Source organism: Mobula birostris, chromosome 28, assembly GCF_030028105.1.
Source record: "Mobula birostris isolate sMobBir1 chromosome 28, sMobBir1.hap1, whole genome shotgun sequence".
Taxonomy (NCBI): Eukaryota; Metazoa; Chordata; class Chondrichthyes; order Myliobatiformes; family Myliobatidae; genus Mobula; species Mobula birostris.
In genome coordinates, this window is record NC_092397.1 from 42,869,013 (window position 1) to 42,884,186 (window position 15,174).

At 40.5% G+C, this 15,174-nt stretch overlaps 2 protein-coding genes across 9 annotated transcripts in view; one reads left to right on the plus strand and one right to left on the minus strand.

Moving 5' to 3' along the window:
* The window catches only part of LOC140189264 (histone H2B-like), a 621,074-nt gene that overhangs the window by 418,195 nt on the left and 187,705 nt on the right, over positions 1 to 15,174 (plus strand). The gene's annotated exons all lie outside the window — the stretch shown is intronic.
* LOC140189050 (putative transmembrane protein 244) overlaps positions 2,399 to 15,174 on the minus strand; it is a 28,081-nt gene continuing 15,305 nt past the window's right edge. For 5 of the 8 annotated variants that reach the window (XM_072245751.1, XM_072245746.1, XM_072245750.1 and 2 more), the window contains 4 exons: positions 11,532 to 11,605; positions 6,065 to 6,190; positions 4,597 to 4,641; positions 2,402 to 3,575 (listed from right to left, as the gene is read on the minus strand). In XM_072245751.1, the coding sequence (XP_072101852.1) occupies positions 3,484 to 3,575; positions 4,597 to 4,641; positions 6,065 to 6,190; positions 11,532 to 11,605 (337 nt within the window). In that variant the 3' untranslated portion in view covers positions 2,402 to 3,483. Of the gene's footprint in view, positions 3,576 to 4,596; positions 4,642 to 6,064; positions 6,191 to 11,531; positions 11,606 to 15,174 lie in introns of all 8 variants that reach the window. The other 3 variants (XM_072245745.1, XM_072245747.1, XR_011883437.1) reach the window with 2 other exon arrangements.

The window sequence follows — 15,174 nt, forward strand, 5'->3', positions numbered from 1 at the left end:
TTGCCCGTGACATTGGTGTGGACTGACTCAGGCTATTGGTGATGGTCACTTGTAACTCTCAACCTCAACCCCACTGATGTAGGCAGCAGCCTGTGCATCACATCCCCACCCCTTCTGAAGTCAATTTTCAGCTCTTTTGTTGACATTGAGGGAAAGGTTGGTGTCGTGACCAGTCCTAAAGGAACTAGTTATGATGACCACAAAACAGTCAGATTTCTATAAAACCCGATGTGATCTGTTTACCGTCTTCAGGAATAGAATGGATCAGTACAGCCCAGGAACAGGCCCTTCGGCCCACAATATTGTGCTGAACCAGATTAAAAGTAAATCAAAAGCACCCAAACACGAATCCCTCCTACCTACACCGTGTCCATACCCCTCCATCTTCCTTACATCCATGTGCCTATCCAAACGTCTCCTAAAAGCCTCTAATGTATTTGCCTTGCTAATGAAAGAGGTCAGAGGAGAATGGCCAGACTGGTCCAAGCTCTCAGGGGCGTGTCAGTAACTCAGATAACCACGTGGTGAGCCAAAGAGCATCTCTGAATACAGATCTTGTTGAATCTGGGAGTGGGTGGGCTACAGCAGCAGAAGACCACTCCAGGTTCCACGCCTGTACCTAATAAAGTGGCTAATGAGTGTGTCTTCTATTAAACCATTGGAATGTTGCTAAAAATGTACTCAGTGTTACGTAAAATAAAATGTTATTAATCCCCCAATATTTTTATTTCATTTTCACATGATACACATCAATAAAAATAAAGCAAGCCGAAATATACAAACACTTTGGACTTTAGCTCCAGCTGTAATCTACCCATGTTCCTGACCATTGGCGTTCTTGACCTGGACCACAGCTCCGCCTGTGACAAAAGAACCAGTTATCAGAAGATTGATGCCAATAAGAGGACAATGGGGGAACATGCAAGATGCTAATAAGAGAGAGACGAGAGAGATTACCGAAAGGAGACACCATTCCGAGTATTGTCAGAGACCGGTGGCTTTGAACCTGAACTGTTTGAAGGTTGATGGACAGGCGATACCCCAGCAGGGGGATAAAAAGGGACAGGTTCGCTAAGGCAACAGACACATGACTCCACGAGGTAACGAGACCCTGGAAGTGGTGTGCCCCCCCCCCCCCACAAGTTGGTGGGAGTTTTTGGAGGTCTTGTCACGGGACCAGCCATAGACGCACAGGGTGGAAAGATACGGTCGGGCGGGAACCTGGTGTGTGTTTCCGCCCTTGCCTGGGTGCCGGGTTCACCACAGACGAACGATCGTATCTGGAACGGAGGGGTCACAGTCGGTGACCTCAGAAGTTATTACAAAGGGCTCGCCCGAAAGCTAACTGCGAGGAATATCGAAGGTCTGTTTGGAAACCGATTTGCATATTCATTCGTGCTCTCTCTCTCTCTCCCCCCCCCCACCCCAACGACACAACGGTGATTACTGCGAACTGAATTAAACGGAACTCTGTGTCACTTGATGACTGATCATTTTACCCCTAGATTGCGATAGAGCTTGATTGATCCAATTATCCTAGTTCTGTGTACATGTGTGTTTATTCATTGCTGAACTGTTGCATTTATATCCTTTTGATTAGAGTACTGTGTTGCTTATTTCTTTAATAAAACTTTCTTAGTCCCAGGAATCCAGACCCCAACTAAGTGGTCCATTTCTGCTGGTTTGGCAACCCAGTTACGGGGTATGTAACACACCGAATACTTAGCCTACTCCCCGGTTCCGTCTGTACACTCTGCTTATATTTGAGACGATATCTCAAACTCCAGATAAATGAGTAAGCCAGATACTGTAAATGGGAATTTTGCAGACCCATGAGAGGCAAGCATATCATCCATGCCTATTTCAATAAAATCCTTAAATTGAAGGGGGTCTTAGCATCACAGAAAAGGCCCTTTGGCCCATCAAATCCATGCTGAACCGTTTGAACTCCCTACTCCCATCAACCTGCACTGGGACCATAGCCCTGCATACCCCTACCACCCATGTACCTATCTAAACTTCTTGAAATCGAGCTCACATGCACCACCTGCACTGGCAGCTCATTCCACACACTCACAACACTCTGAGTCAAGACGTTTCCCCTTATGTTCCCCTTAAACTTTTCACCTTCACCCTTAAACCATCACCTCCAGTTGTAGTCCCATCCAACCTCAGTGGAAAAAGCCTGCTTACCTTTACCCTATCTATACCCCTCAGAATTTTGTATACCTCTATCAAACCTCCTCTCAGTCTTCTACGTTCTAAGGAATAAAGTCCTCACCTGTTCAATCTTTCCTTTTCACTCAGGTCTTTCAGTTCTGGCAACATCCTTGTAAATTTTTTTCTGTACTCTTTCAATCTTATTTGCGAACTTTGTAGATTAAATCTCACCATATAGAAACCGGCAATGGGTAATATTTTATTTATTTAAAATTTGAAGTTAGAGGGGTTGAAGGGCAGGCACCATGTTGGTGTAGCAGTTAGCACAATGCTATCACAGTTCAGGGTGTTCCAGAGTTGGGAGTTCAATTCCAGCGCCTTCGGCAAGGAGTTTGTACATTCTCTCCGGGACCACGTGGGTTTCCTCCAGGTGCTCCGGTTTCCTCCCACATCCCAAAGACGTACCGGTCCATCGGTTAATTGGTCATTGTAAAGTGTCCTGTGATTAGGCTACTGTTGAATAGGTGAGTTGCTGGGTGGTGTAACTTGTTGGGCCGGAAGGGCCCATTCCGTACTATACAGTATCGCTAAATAAAATAATACAAAATAGAAAAAATTATATACATATGTAATATGTTTATTGTAATTATTAAAATACATGTCTATAAACTCTGCATCAAAATAGAAATAAAGTTTAATATTTTACATGAATACTGTAACACTTCTAGGGAGTATTTTAAATTCTACTTTACAACTATGAATATACTACACATAAAAAGAAAATCTGAATCAACTAATTCCTTTTGTGCTCACTGTTTAAAAGTTTCACAAGTTTGTTTTCACATCTACATGGCACAGTCAAACTGAACGAAAGCAGGCCTGACTGGAGCACATTTTACAAGGTCTCAACTTATACCGGAGATAATTCTGTTCTAGCAATCCTTATCAAGAGCATGTTCAAAGCAAACTTTTTCAAGCCGTTCAAACTGCACATAAGTTTGGGCAAAATTAAAATCATCTCCAAACTCATCACTTTTCAAGAGAACCTTGGAAAGCGGGAACAATGAAACATCGGAATAACGCAGGGGAATGAAATTGTAAAATTCATCTCTTGTTTCAATTCCCCGATTTTCATAATTTTCTTGCTACAAAATAACGCGTCTCACTGATAAAATGTAGGGTCGCATTTCAAGCATATGATATCGCTGAAGAAGCACGACTTTTTTTTACACTAAAGTGAATACAGATACGGTATCAGTCCACACAGTCGTAGAGCTCTCTTTAGTCCCTTGATGTCTGCAGCCATGTTTCCTCCATTCTCTCTCAAACATTGACTGAAGAGGAACTGGGGTTATTCCGGCAAACGAAATGTGCAACCAACTGTCCATCACCAATCATCAGCAACAAACCGACACCTAAAAGAAGAATCACAGTCGTTAAAACTCATAACTATCACCATGGTCTACAAACTGTACAGATAGTCTTACAATACTTTATAAGATGGAATAGGTTTAAGATCAGGCATCAGAAATTTAAAAGGGACATCAGGGGCAGCTTCTCAGTGCAAAGGGCAGTGAGTATGTATTTGGGATGAGCTGCCAGATACAGTACAGTGCAAAAGTCTCAGGCACACAGACACAGCTGAGGCTTTTGCACGGTGCTGTACTTGTCAATGTGGAGCAGAGAGCGAGTTTGTAACTCTGTCAGGAGCAAAGGATGTTGGGAATAGTGAGCGTGGAGCGCCATGGGAGGGGTGTGGGACAGGTGGAAGCAGAGGAGTGCCAGGGGTGGGGGTTTGCTGTAGGTGAAGATACACCCTGCCCTGAGACAACAGGCAAGGTCATTTGATGCCAAACAATTGGTTTATTAATCATTCCAGAATGTCTCTCTGGTGCTTCCCTCTCCCTTCCCCTTTTCCCAACCATGATTCTCCTCTCCCTGCCCCCTTCCCGCTCTCAGTTCACAATAGAGACCCATAGGTTTATCACCACTCACATATGCCATGAAATTTGTTTTTTTTTGCAGCAGTATAGTGCAATATATAAAATTACTAGAGTACTGTTTCGTGGAAGTCTGTGAAGAGTAAGAATTTCAAGTTGTATAGTGTATACATTCTCTGATATTAAACTGAACCATTGAACATTTAAAAACCATCAAGTGCATGGATTGGAGAGGTTTAAAGAGCTGTGATCCAAACATGAGCCGATGAGAGTAGATTGCTGTATAACATGGTCAGCAGAGACAATTTAGGCCAAAGGGCCTGACTCTATGACTAACTATGATAACATCATTTCAGCATTGTATCTCTGTTAAGCTGCAAAAAGAAATTCAGAGCTCATTGTCCAGTAGAGTCTGATGTAACTATTCAGAGGTGAATTGAATAAAGAATCTACAGCATGTTTATAACATTTTTCAAGAAAATCTACTCAGACTCACCCAATGCCAACCACCATTGCCATACTAAAGGAAATTCGACCATCACTGTAAATGAAATGAAACCCGAATTTAATGACTTCGTAGTGTTTCACACCTTGACATAAGATTCTTAAAACAAGCAAAACGAGGAGGAATTTCTTTAGCCAGAGGATGGTGAATCTTTGGAATTCACTGCCACAGATGGCTGTGGAGGCCAAGTCACTGGGTCTGTTTAAAGCAGAGGTTGATAAGTTCTTGATTAGAAAGGGCGTTGAGGGTTACGGGGAGAAGGTAGGAGAATGCGGCAGCACGGTAGCATAGTGGCTAGGAAAAGTTTTACAGTAACATCAACCTGGGTTTAATTCCCGACGCTGCCTGTAAGGAGTTTGTACGTTCCCCCCCGTGACCGCATGGGTTTCCTCCGGGTGCTCTGGTTTTCTCCCACAGTCCAAAGTTGTACCGATTAGTAGATTAACTGGTCATTGTAAATTGAGCTGTGATTAGGCTGGGATTAAATTGGGAGATTGCTGGGTGGCACGGTTCGAAGGGCAGGAAAGGCCTACTCCATGCTGTATATCAATAAATAAACAAACAAACAAATACAGATATGAGTAAATAAATAAATGGGATTGAGAGGGATAATACATCAGCCATGATGGTTTGGCACAGCAGACTTCTACTTCCAACAAAGTTGGGGCTTTGCTGTCAATTTCAAAGATTAAACATTACGTTTTTGATTGGGTTCCCTTTTTTCTGAATTAAGGCCCATGAAGAACAGTAATGTGTAGCATTACTGAATACAGAAATAGGTAAATAAATGTCGATCTTATCGTTCTCATCTTTTCATTCAAATCACAGAGTAGAGGACGACCATTTACCCACCACCAGCACCCAGAAGAGCAGCCCGTAGTCCTTTCCCAAACTCCAGGCAATTATTTCCCTTTCTGCCTATCCAGTTCCTTTTTGAAAATGGTTTCTTACCACCCTGACAGCTGATCAGTTCAAAAGTGTAAGTATTCTGCATGAAATGTTTTTCCGTCTATCTCCTTCTACCCGTGACCTTGAAACCCCCTTCACACGTCCCCCACCCCTTCCTGCTTAACCTGACTAGTGACAGACCTGTACATCTCTATCAAATCAACTCTCAACCTTCATTGCTTTAAGGAGAATAACCCCAGCTTCTCCAGCTTCTCATGTTTTCTGACTTATTACTTGAGACCGTTGATGCACAAGTATAGCCTTTACACCAAGCCACATGTTGCCACCTCTGTCTGGTTCTGCATAACCCTGGCAGATATACTTCATAGGCACGTACAAAGGGACTGATGAAGAATTTCTTGGTCACCACCTCAGTGGCCCAGGATATACTCACCAGTGAAACAAAGAGCAATTAGAATAATTGACACTGAGGAAAACAATAGTACTTAAAGCTGATAATAAAATGACTCTCATATTCCAATTCATGATATAATTAAATCGGAGTTCTTACCTGCTGAAGTCAGCAGGATATGGCTGAGTGCAACTGTGAAAGAGTAGTCCCAAACCCTTTCCTTAACTATAGCTGCAAACAGCAGACCGCTGATGAAATATGTCAGTTCCATTGACAGCAGGTTCACTAGGAGAGTGAAGAAAGAAACTTATTGACAAGCAACACACATCAAAGTTGCTGGTGAACGCAGCAGGCCAGGCAGCATCTCTAGGAAGAGGTGCAGTCGACGTTTCAGGCCGAAACCCTTATTGACAAGATTCATCACAAGTACCACTGTAAAGCCATTTTATTGTAAACTATCAGCGAAAACTAACAAGCATAAGCAGTAAACCACTGGAAATACTACTTCATTTTAAGGTAAGTAGACCAAAACTGTGTACAGTATTCCAGGTTTAGTCTCAACAATAGGTTATACAACTATGATAAAACCTAAACTCGTAAATGGTAGGGCGACCCTATGATCCTCTCATATTAAACTCTCTGTTTTTAAACTCCAGTTCATTTTCTTTCTTTTTCTTTTTAAATCTTTTTATTGAATAAGTATACAAAAAGGTAAGCCATATAGGCACTAATACACTGTTAGAATATAATAAAATTACAGAAGATATTAATACAAAAAAAATGATACAAACAATGTAATTTAAACATAACGTACCAAGGTAACATAACAGTATACTAATTTTTATATATATATCAATAGAGAAAAGGAAAAAAAAACCCCAAAAAAAACCCACCGTGCAACTAACTAAAAGCAAAGCAAAGCAATGGGCTAACTTGAAACCAAACAGAGTTAAAAAAACTTAAAATCACGTCCTCAATCCCGACCTCCATTAAAAACAGTAAAAAAAAACAAGAAGGGTGTATATTACATTAAATGAAAATATTGAATAAAAGATCTCCAGGTCTGTTCAAATTTAAATGAGGAGTCATAAAGATTGCTTCTAATTTTCTCCAAATTCAAGCATAATATCATCTGAGAAAACCAAAAAAAGGTAGTTGGAGCATTAAGCTCTTTCCAATGTTGTAAAATACATCTTTTCGCTATTAAAGTAAGAAATGCAATCATTCTACGGGCTGAAGGAGAAAGATTACTGGAAATTTTAGGTAGTCCAAAGAGAGCAGTAATAGGGTGAGGAGAGATATCTATATTCAATACCTTGGAGATAATATTAAAAATGTCTCTCCAAAAAGTTTCCAGAGTAGGGCAAGACCAAAACATATGAGTTAAAGAGGCTATCTGCCCTGGACATCTATCACAAAAAGGATTAATATGAGAGTAAAAGCGAGCTAATTTATCTTTGGACATATGTGCTCTATGAACAACTTTAAATTGAATTAGGGAATGTTTAACACAGATAGAGGAAGTATTGACTAATTGTAAAATCTGCCCCCAGTCATCCACGGAAATGATAAACCCCAATTCCTGTTCCCAATCTGACCTAATCTTATCAAATGGAGCATTCCTAAGTTTCATAATAATATTATAAATCATAGCCGATGCACCTTTCTGACATGGATTAAGGTTAATTATAGTATCTAAAATGTATGTAGGAGGAAGCATTGGAAAGGAAGAAAGTATAGTACTTAGGAAATTTCTAACTTGTAGATATCTAAAAAAATGTATTCTTGATAAATTATATTTATTAGATAATTGTTCAAAAGACATAAGGGAACCATCTAAAAATAAATCCAAAAACCGTGAAATACCCTTAGTGTTCCAAATTTGAAAAACACGATCCGTAAAAGAGGGAAGAAAAAATATGTTACCTAAAATAGGAAACGCTAACCCAAGTTGATTAAGATCAAAAAATTTTCTGAATTGAAACCAAATACGTAAGGTATATTTAACTATCGGGTTAGACACCTGTTTAAGGCGTTTCAAATCAAAAGGAAGAGAGGAACCTAAAATAGAGCCAAGTGTATAACCCTGAACAGATTGTAATTCCAATGCTACCCATTTAGGAATGGATAGTATATCCTGGTCAAGTAACCAAAATTTCATATGTCGAATATTAATTGCCCAATAATAAAATCTAAAGTTAGGTAATGCTAAGCCTCCATCTCTCTTAGCTTTCTGTAAATGTATTTTACCCAGTCTCGGGTTTTTATTTTGCCAAATAAATGAAGAAATTTTGGAGTCGACTTTATCAAAAAAAGATTTTGGAACAAAGATTGGTAATGCCTGAAATATATATAAAAATTTTGGCAAAAAAAACATCTTAACTGCATTAATACGACCAATCAAAGTTAAATATAAAGGAAACCATTTAGATGAAAGTTGAATAATATGGTCAATTAATGGTAAAAAGTTAATCTTAAATAAATCTTTGTATTTACAGGTAATTTTAATCCCAAGATATGAAAAATAATTATTAATCAATTTAAATGGAAAGTTATGATATCAGGGAAGTTGTTTATTAATCGGGAAAAGTTCACTCTTACTAAGATTTAATTTATAAGCTGAAAAAAGACCAAATTGTGCTAATAACTCTAAAACAGCAGGGATGGATTTTTGAGGATTAGAAATATATAAAAGTAAGTCATCAGCATAGAGTGATATTTTATGGGACTTTAAGCCCCGAGTTATCCCAGTAATATTTGGAGATTCTCGAATGGCAATTGCAAGAGGTTCTAATGCAATATCAAATAATAAAGGACTAAGAGGACAACCTTGTCGAGTACCTCGAAAAGGAGGGAAAAAAGGTGAACTTAAAGAGCTAGTACGGACCGAGGCCACAGGAGAATGCTATAACAGTTTAATCCAGGATATAAATTTCGAGCTAAAATTAAACATTTCAAGCACCTTAAATAAATAAGGCCGTTCTACTCTATCAAAAGCTTTCTCAGCATCTAAAGAGATAACACACTCAGGAACATTTTGTGAGGGAGTATGAACAATATTTAACAGTGTGCGAATATTATAAAAAGAGTAACGACCTTTAATAAAACCCGTTTGGTCTTCCGAAATAATAGAAGGAAGTACTTTTTCTAATCTATTTGCTAATAACTTAGAAAAAACTTTAGAATCAACATTTAATAAAGATATTGGTCTATAAGATGCACATTGAGCAGGATCTTTATCCTTCTTTAATATTAGAGAGATTGACGCTCTATTGAAAGATTCAGGAAGTTTACCAAGTTTTAATGAAGCCTCAAAAACCCTACAGAACCAAGGGATTAATGAAGGTGTGAAATATTTATAAAATTCTACAGTAAACCCATCAGGGCCAGGAGCTTTCCCCAAATTCATAGAGAAAATAACATTCTTAATCTCATCCGTGGTAATGGGAGTATCTAACATAGAAGACATATCCTGTGAAATCTCAGGGAAGTCTAGATTATCTAAAAAATCATTCATATATTTAGAATCTCCAGGAGACTCTGATTGATATAAGGAAGAATAAAAATCACAGAAGGTTTGATTAATGCCCACATGATCAAGTATCAGTCGGTCATTTTGGTTATAAATCTGATTAATTTGAGATTTAGCATAATTAAACTTCAATTGATTAGCCAACAGTTTGCCAATTTTGTCACTGTGTACATAAAATTCGCTTCTTGTTTTCTTTAATTGGTTTACAATCGAGGACGAAAGTAATAAACTGTGTTCCATTTGAAGTTCAGTTCTTTGTTTATATAACTCCTCAGAGGGAGCTATAACATATTTCTTATCAATTTCCTTAATCTTGTCCACAATTACCAACTCCTCCTGCTTCAGCTTCTTCCTCAAAGCAGCAGAATACGAGATAATCTGACCACGAATATAAGCTTTAAAAGTATCCCAAAGAATGTTAACAGAAATATCCTCTGTATAGTTAATTGTAAAAAAAAGATCAATCTGTTCATTCATAAAGTTAACAAAGTCCGAGTCCTGAAGCAACAGCGAATTAAAATGCCATTGTCTATTATTTTGTATATTGGCCAGAATTTTAATAGAAAGCTTAAGTGGAGCATGATCCGAAATGGTTATAGAGTCATAATCACATTTAATCACTGAAGGAATAAGACGAGAATCAACAAAGAAATAATTAATTCTTGAATAGGAATGGTGAACATGTGAAAAAAAAGAAAAATCTTTTTCCTGAGGATGCAAAAAACGCCAAATGTCCGTCGACCCAGAATCAGAAAGGAATGAATTAATCAAAGTTGCAGATTTATTAGGTAAGGTCCGTAGAGGAGCCAAACGGTCCAAAGCTGGAGACAAACAGGTATTAAGATCTCCACCCCAGATCAATGAAAACTCATTCAAATTCTGGAACTGATTGAATAATGATTTATAAAATTCCGGACAGTCCATATTAGGAGCATAAACATTAACCAAAACTACCTTTTTATTAAATAGTAGACCACTAACCAATAGAAATCTACCATTCGGATCAGAAATAATATCATGGTTCATTTTCAATAAATGCAAAAGTGCCACTTGCCTTCTTAACTACACATTGGATCCGCGTACCAACCTTTTCTGATTCAAGTCAAGTTTATTGTCATTTAGCTATTTACATGTTTACCATCAAACGAGCCAACATTTCTCTGGACCAGGGTGTAAAGCACCCAAGTACCCATAACACACATAACACGTAATAACTTATGAAAGTAAGGCTAAAATCTACAGATGAATTACGTATAATTAAACAAAGTAAAGTGCACAAGTTAAATATTGTAAGGTACAGAACAGTTTAACCGGTGACACTTTGAATGTGACACGGCAGCGACTTCAGAAGCCTAATGGCCTGAGGGAAGAAACTGTTTCCCATCCTGGAGGTTTTGTCTTTTTGCATCGGAGTCTCCTGCCTGATGGTAAAAAGTTAAGGAGGAAGCTGGATGGGTGGGTGAGATCCTTAATAATACGAAGGGCCCTGTGAACACAGTGCTCCTGATACATGTCCCCGATGAATGGTAGGGAGACCCTATGATCCTCTCGGCCATTCTCACAAATCCTTTGAGGGGACGACCAGTCCGATGTTCTGCTGCTCCCAGACCAGATGGAGATGCAACTTGTTGGGATGCTCTAAGTGGCACTTCACCTCTTGGATTCCTCTGAATTTCACTCACACAGAGTCTCTCTCCATTTCCATAATAACTTGCCTTTTGGTTCCAGAGGTGCATTACCCCAAATATCCCCTAAGCCAATCATTCTATCTATGTCAGAATGCAGAATCACTGCGTCCTCCTCACAACACATTCTTCCACCCACGTGTGTATCATCTGCAAACTTGGAAACCTTACATTTCATTCCTTCCTCTAATTCATTAACGTCAATAGTATCTAACTGAGAGCCGATCTCTCCACTCTAGTTACATCCAAACCCAGCCTGATAAGGACTCATGTATTTCAGCGTTTTACAACTTGCAGGGATCCAGGTTGCTCATCTGGTGAGCCCAAAATAAATAATAATTCTACTCCACAGCACTTTGATCATATTATAATTTTGAAACTCTTCAATCAGTTGTGTAATTTTTCTTACCTAGGTACTTTGAGCTGGATGTTGAAGCTGGAGTTTTAAAGTCGAATGGAATCAACCCATCGAATGAATCAAGACTGCAATGCACAAAGAGTTTCAGGAACATATGAATATAGGACGTGGAAGCAAACGTAGACCATTCAGCCCATCACCCCTGTTCAATCATTCAATAATTTCATGGCTGGTCTTTTACCTCAGCACCATCGTTCTGAACAAACCCAATTCCCATAATAAATAAAAACAGATCTAGTCTTGAAAGTGTTCAGCGACTGGGTTTCTGCAATGATTAAATAACTTTGGGGAGAAGAAATTTCTTGTCACCTTTTCTCAGATTGATCCCTTACTTTGAGACAGTCAGGAACCCCAACAAGTCCACATCTACCTCGTTAAGCCTCTTAAGAGCTAATGAAAGAGAAACATTACAAATTGTAGGAGCCCTCTATTCTGTGCTGGGCATTTATTATGTGTATATGGTAACTAGTCACATTAGTGGGGACGTGGCAAAAGCGAAGGGAATAACTTACTTATAGATGCTTATTTTTGGGACCGTGGAGGTCATATCTTTGCTGATTGCTGAGATAACGCTCAATAATGCTAATTGCTAATTAAGGAACAGAATGAGGAATTCCAATCTTTGGAGCAGTGGCGTGTCACACAAGTATAACAACGCCGTTGAGTCGCAGGCTGATAGCAATTGTTTTGTTTTGATTTTGGATCCATTTTGCCACTACACAAACCTTCCCAGAGCTTGCTTCCCAAAGAATGAATTCTTTTTAAATTTAAATATGGGCATAAGGGAATGTCGATAAGATAAGATTGTTGGTCCACTGAGTCCATCGGACACCATTTTTAATACACTAGGAACATTATCATTTCCAATCCCCAGCCATTAATGGTGAAGTTACTAAATTTACTAGCCGTTCTTTCTAGTATTTCTTTCAGGAATTTTTGTGTACTAAAAAGCCATTTACACAATTACTAAATCATTATGTTCACGACTATTTTGGCATACTAATTAACTGAATAAGCAGCTTTCAGTGCTCCAGATAATGAAAGCCAATATTCAATATGGTTTTTGTCTCGCTATGCTGCCATCTTCCAAGGCTCTTTGGTCTTGCAGACCAAGATCCATCCCTTCCTCGATACTTCCAATGATCGGACTATCCATGGTGTATGTCCCAGCCTCCTTAATACTCCCAAAACACATCACATTATGTTTATCAGTGCTAATATTATCAGCCATTTCTCAAACATGCACAAAAAATGTTGGAGGAACTCAGCAGGTCAGGCAGCATCCATGGAAATGAAAGAAGAACATAGAACACAGAAATCTGCAGCACATTACAGGCCCTTCGGCTCACAATGTTGTGCCAATCGTGTAACCTACTCTACAGACTGCCTAGAATTTCCCTACCACGTAGTCCTCTATTTGTCTAGGCTCTATGTACCTAACTAAGAGTATCTTAAAAGACACTATTATATCTGCTTCCACCACCACCAGCAGTGCAGTCCACGCACCCACCAGTCTGTGTGAAAAACTTACCCCTGATGTCCCCTCGGTACCCATTTCCAAGCACCTTAAAACTATGCCCCCTTGTGTTAGCCATTTCATCCCTGGGAAAAAGCCTCCGGCTCTCCACATGATCAATGCCCCTCATCATCTTATAGACCTCTATCAGGTAAATACCGCCTCACACCACAGAATACAACTGCCCGTACTCCAGCAGAGATGCTGATGAGGCGTAGGCCCAAGTCAAGATTGGACCTGCTGCGCCCGGACATGAAGGCGAAAGTGAAGAGAAAGCAGGAAAAGCAGAAGGAGGGACATGATCAACATGTGCGAGAGAGGCAGTTAAAACCGGATGACAATGTCTATGTGAGAAACAATCAGCAATGGCTGCCTGGGGTTATTCTTAAGCAGAGTGGTCCCGTCTCCTGTGTTGTTAAGCTGACTGATGGGCGTGTTTTCCACAGACATCAGGACCATGCGTGTCTGCGTCATGATACCGGCTCAGAGGCAGACAGTTCCACGGAGTTTCCATTTGTGAGTCAGACTATGGTGGAAGCATGTCCACCAGTGACTTTGCCAGAGGGCGAGGTGCTGGCAGAGGGGTTGGAGTCCCCTGAAGAGGACGGACATCCTCACGCAGACACACAGACCCCTCTCATGCCCCCAACACCAGATCCACCCAAAACACCCCCACCAGCAGTGCCTGCTGGGTCACCGGGGCAGTGCGCAGATCACAGCGCACGCGTAAACCTCCTGACAGACTGATTCTTTGATTGGACAGTTTATTTTGTGTTGTTAGATTGAATGTTGAATCTGTCACATTTCCCAGATGCTTTGTATTGCTAAACTGTTGCTAAGGTCCTGGTATAAGTTTACAGGAGTATGCAAGTTAATAACATCACTTTTTTTATTTCCTGGTATTTTACATTTGGTGATGTTGGATTTCAAAGGGGGAGAAGTGTTGTAATGTGAGTGTAATTAAAAGTAAGTTAATACTAATTAGGGTATCGGGGCGGGGGGGGGGGGGATCTACTTCCGTTTGTTGTTCTTCCGGTGGCCCTCGTGTACATAGTGTTCCCGCCATCCCGTACGGGTTGTGAAACCCTCTGTATATACGTAATGTTTTGAAGTTCGAGATAAAGTTGTTTCTTTGGCATGAAGTTGTCGAGTGTGCCTTTTTCAAAGTACAAGTTACCACACGTATATCCTACAATAGTCAAAGAAGCAAGTGAGCAGATTTCTGTGGATTTGACAAGGAACAGTGTGTCCTAAATTATGACATGTGAGGTCCCACAGGACTGGAGTGCAGCAAGTGCTACAGCTTTGATCGCGAAGGGAAATAACAAGAATCCAGGAGCTGCAGCTCCTTAGGGACGGTGTTAGGGAACTGGAGATGCAGCTCGATGACCTTCGTCTGGTCAGGGAAAGTGAGGATGTGATAGAGAGGAGCTATAGGCAGGTAGTCACTCTGGGGCCTGGAGAGACAGAGAAGTGGGTAACAGTCTGGAGAGGGAAGGGCAAGAGGCAGATGCTAGAGAGTACCCCAGTGTCTGTCACACATAACAATAAGTACTCCTGTTTGAGTACTGTTGGGGGGGGGGGGGGGGGAGAACAACCTTCCTGGGGGAAACAACAGTGGCCACGCCTCTGGCACAGAGTCTGACCCTGTGGCTCAAAAGGGCAGGGAAAGGAAGAGGATGGCAGCAGTGATAGGGGACTCTATAGTTACGGGGTTGGACAAGCGATTCTGTGGATGCAGGAAAAAAACAGATGGTGATTTTGCCACCCAGGTGCCAGGGTCCAGGATGTTTCTAATCGCATTCACGATATCTTGAAGTGGGAAGGAGAACAGCCAGAGGTTGTGGTACATATTGGTACCAACGACATATGTAGAAAAAGGGAGGAGGTCCTGAAAATAGACAACAGGGAGTTAGGAAGGAAGTTGAGCAGCAGGCACTCAAAGGTAGTAATCTCGGGATTACTGCCTGTGCCACGTGACAGTAAGTACAGGAATAGAATGAGGTGGAGGATAAATGTGTGGCTGAGGGATTGGAACAGGGGGCAGAGATTCAGATTTCTGGATCATTGGGACCTCTTTTGGGGCAGGTGTGACCTGTACAAAAAGGACGAGCTGCA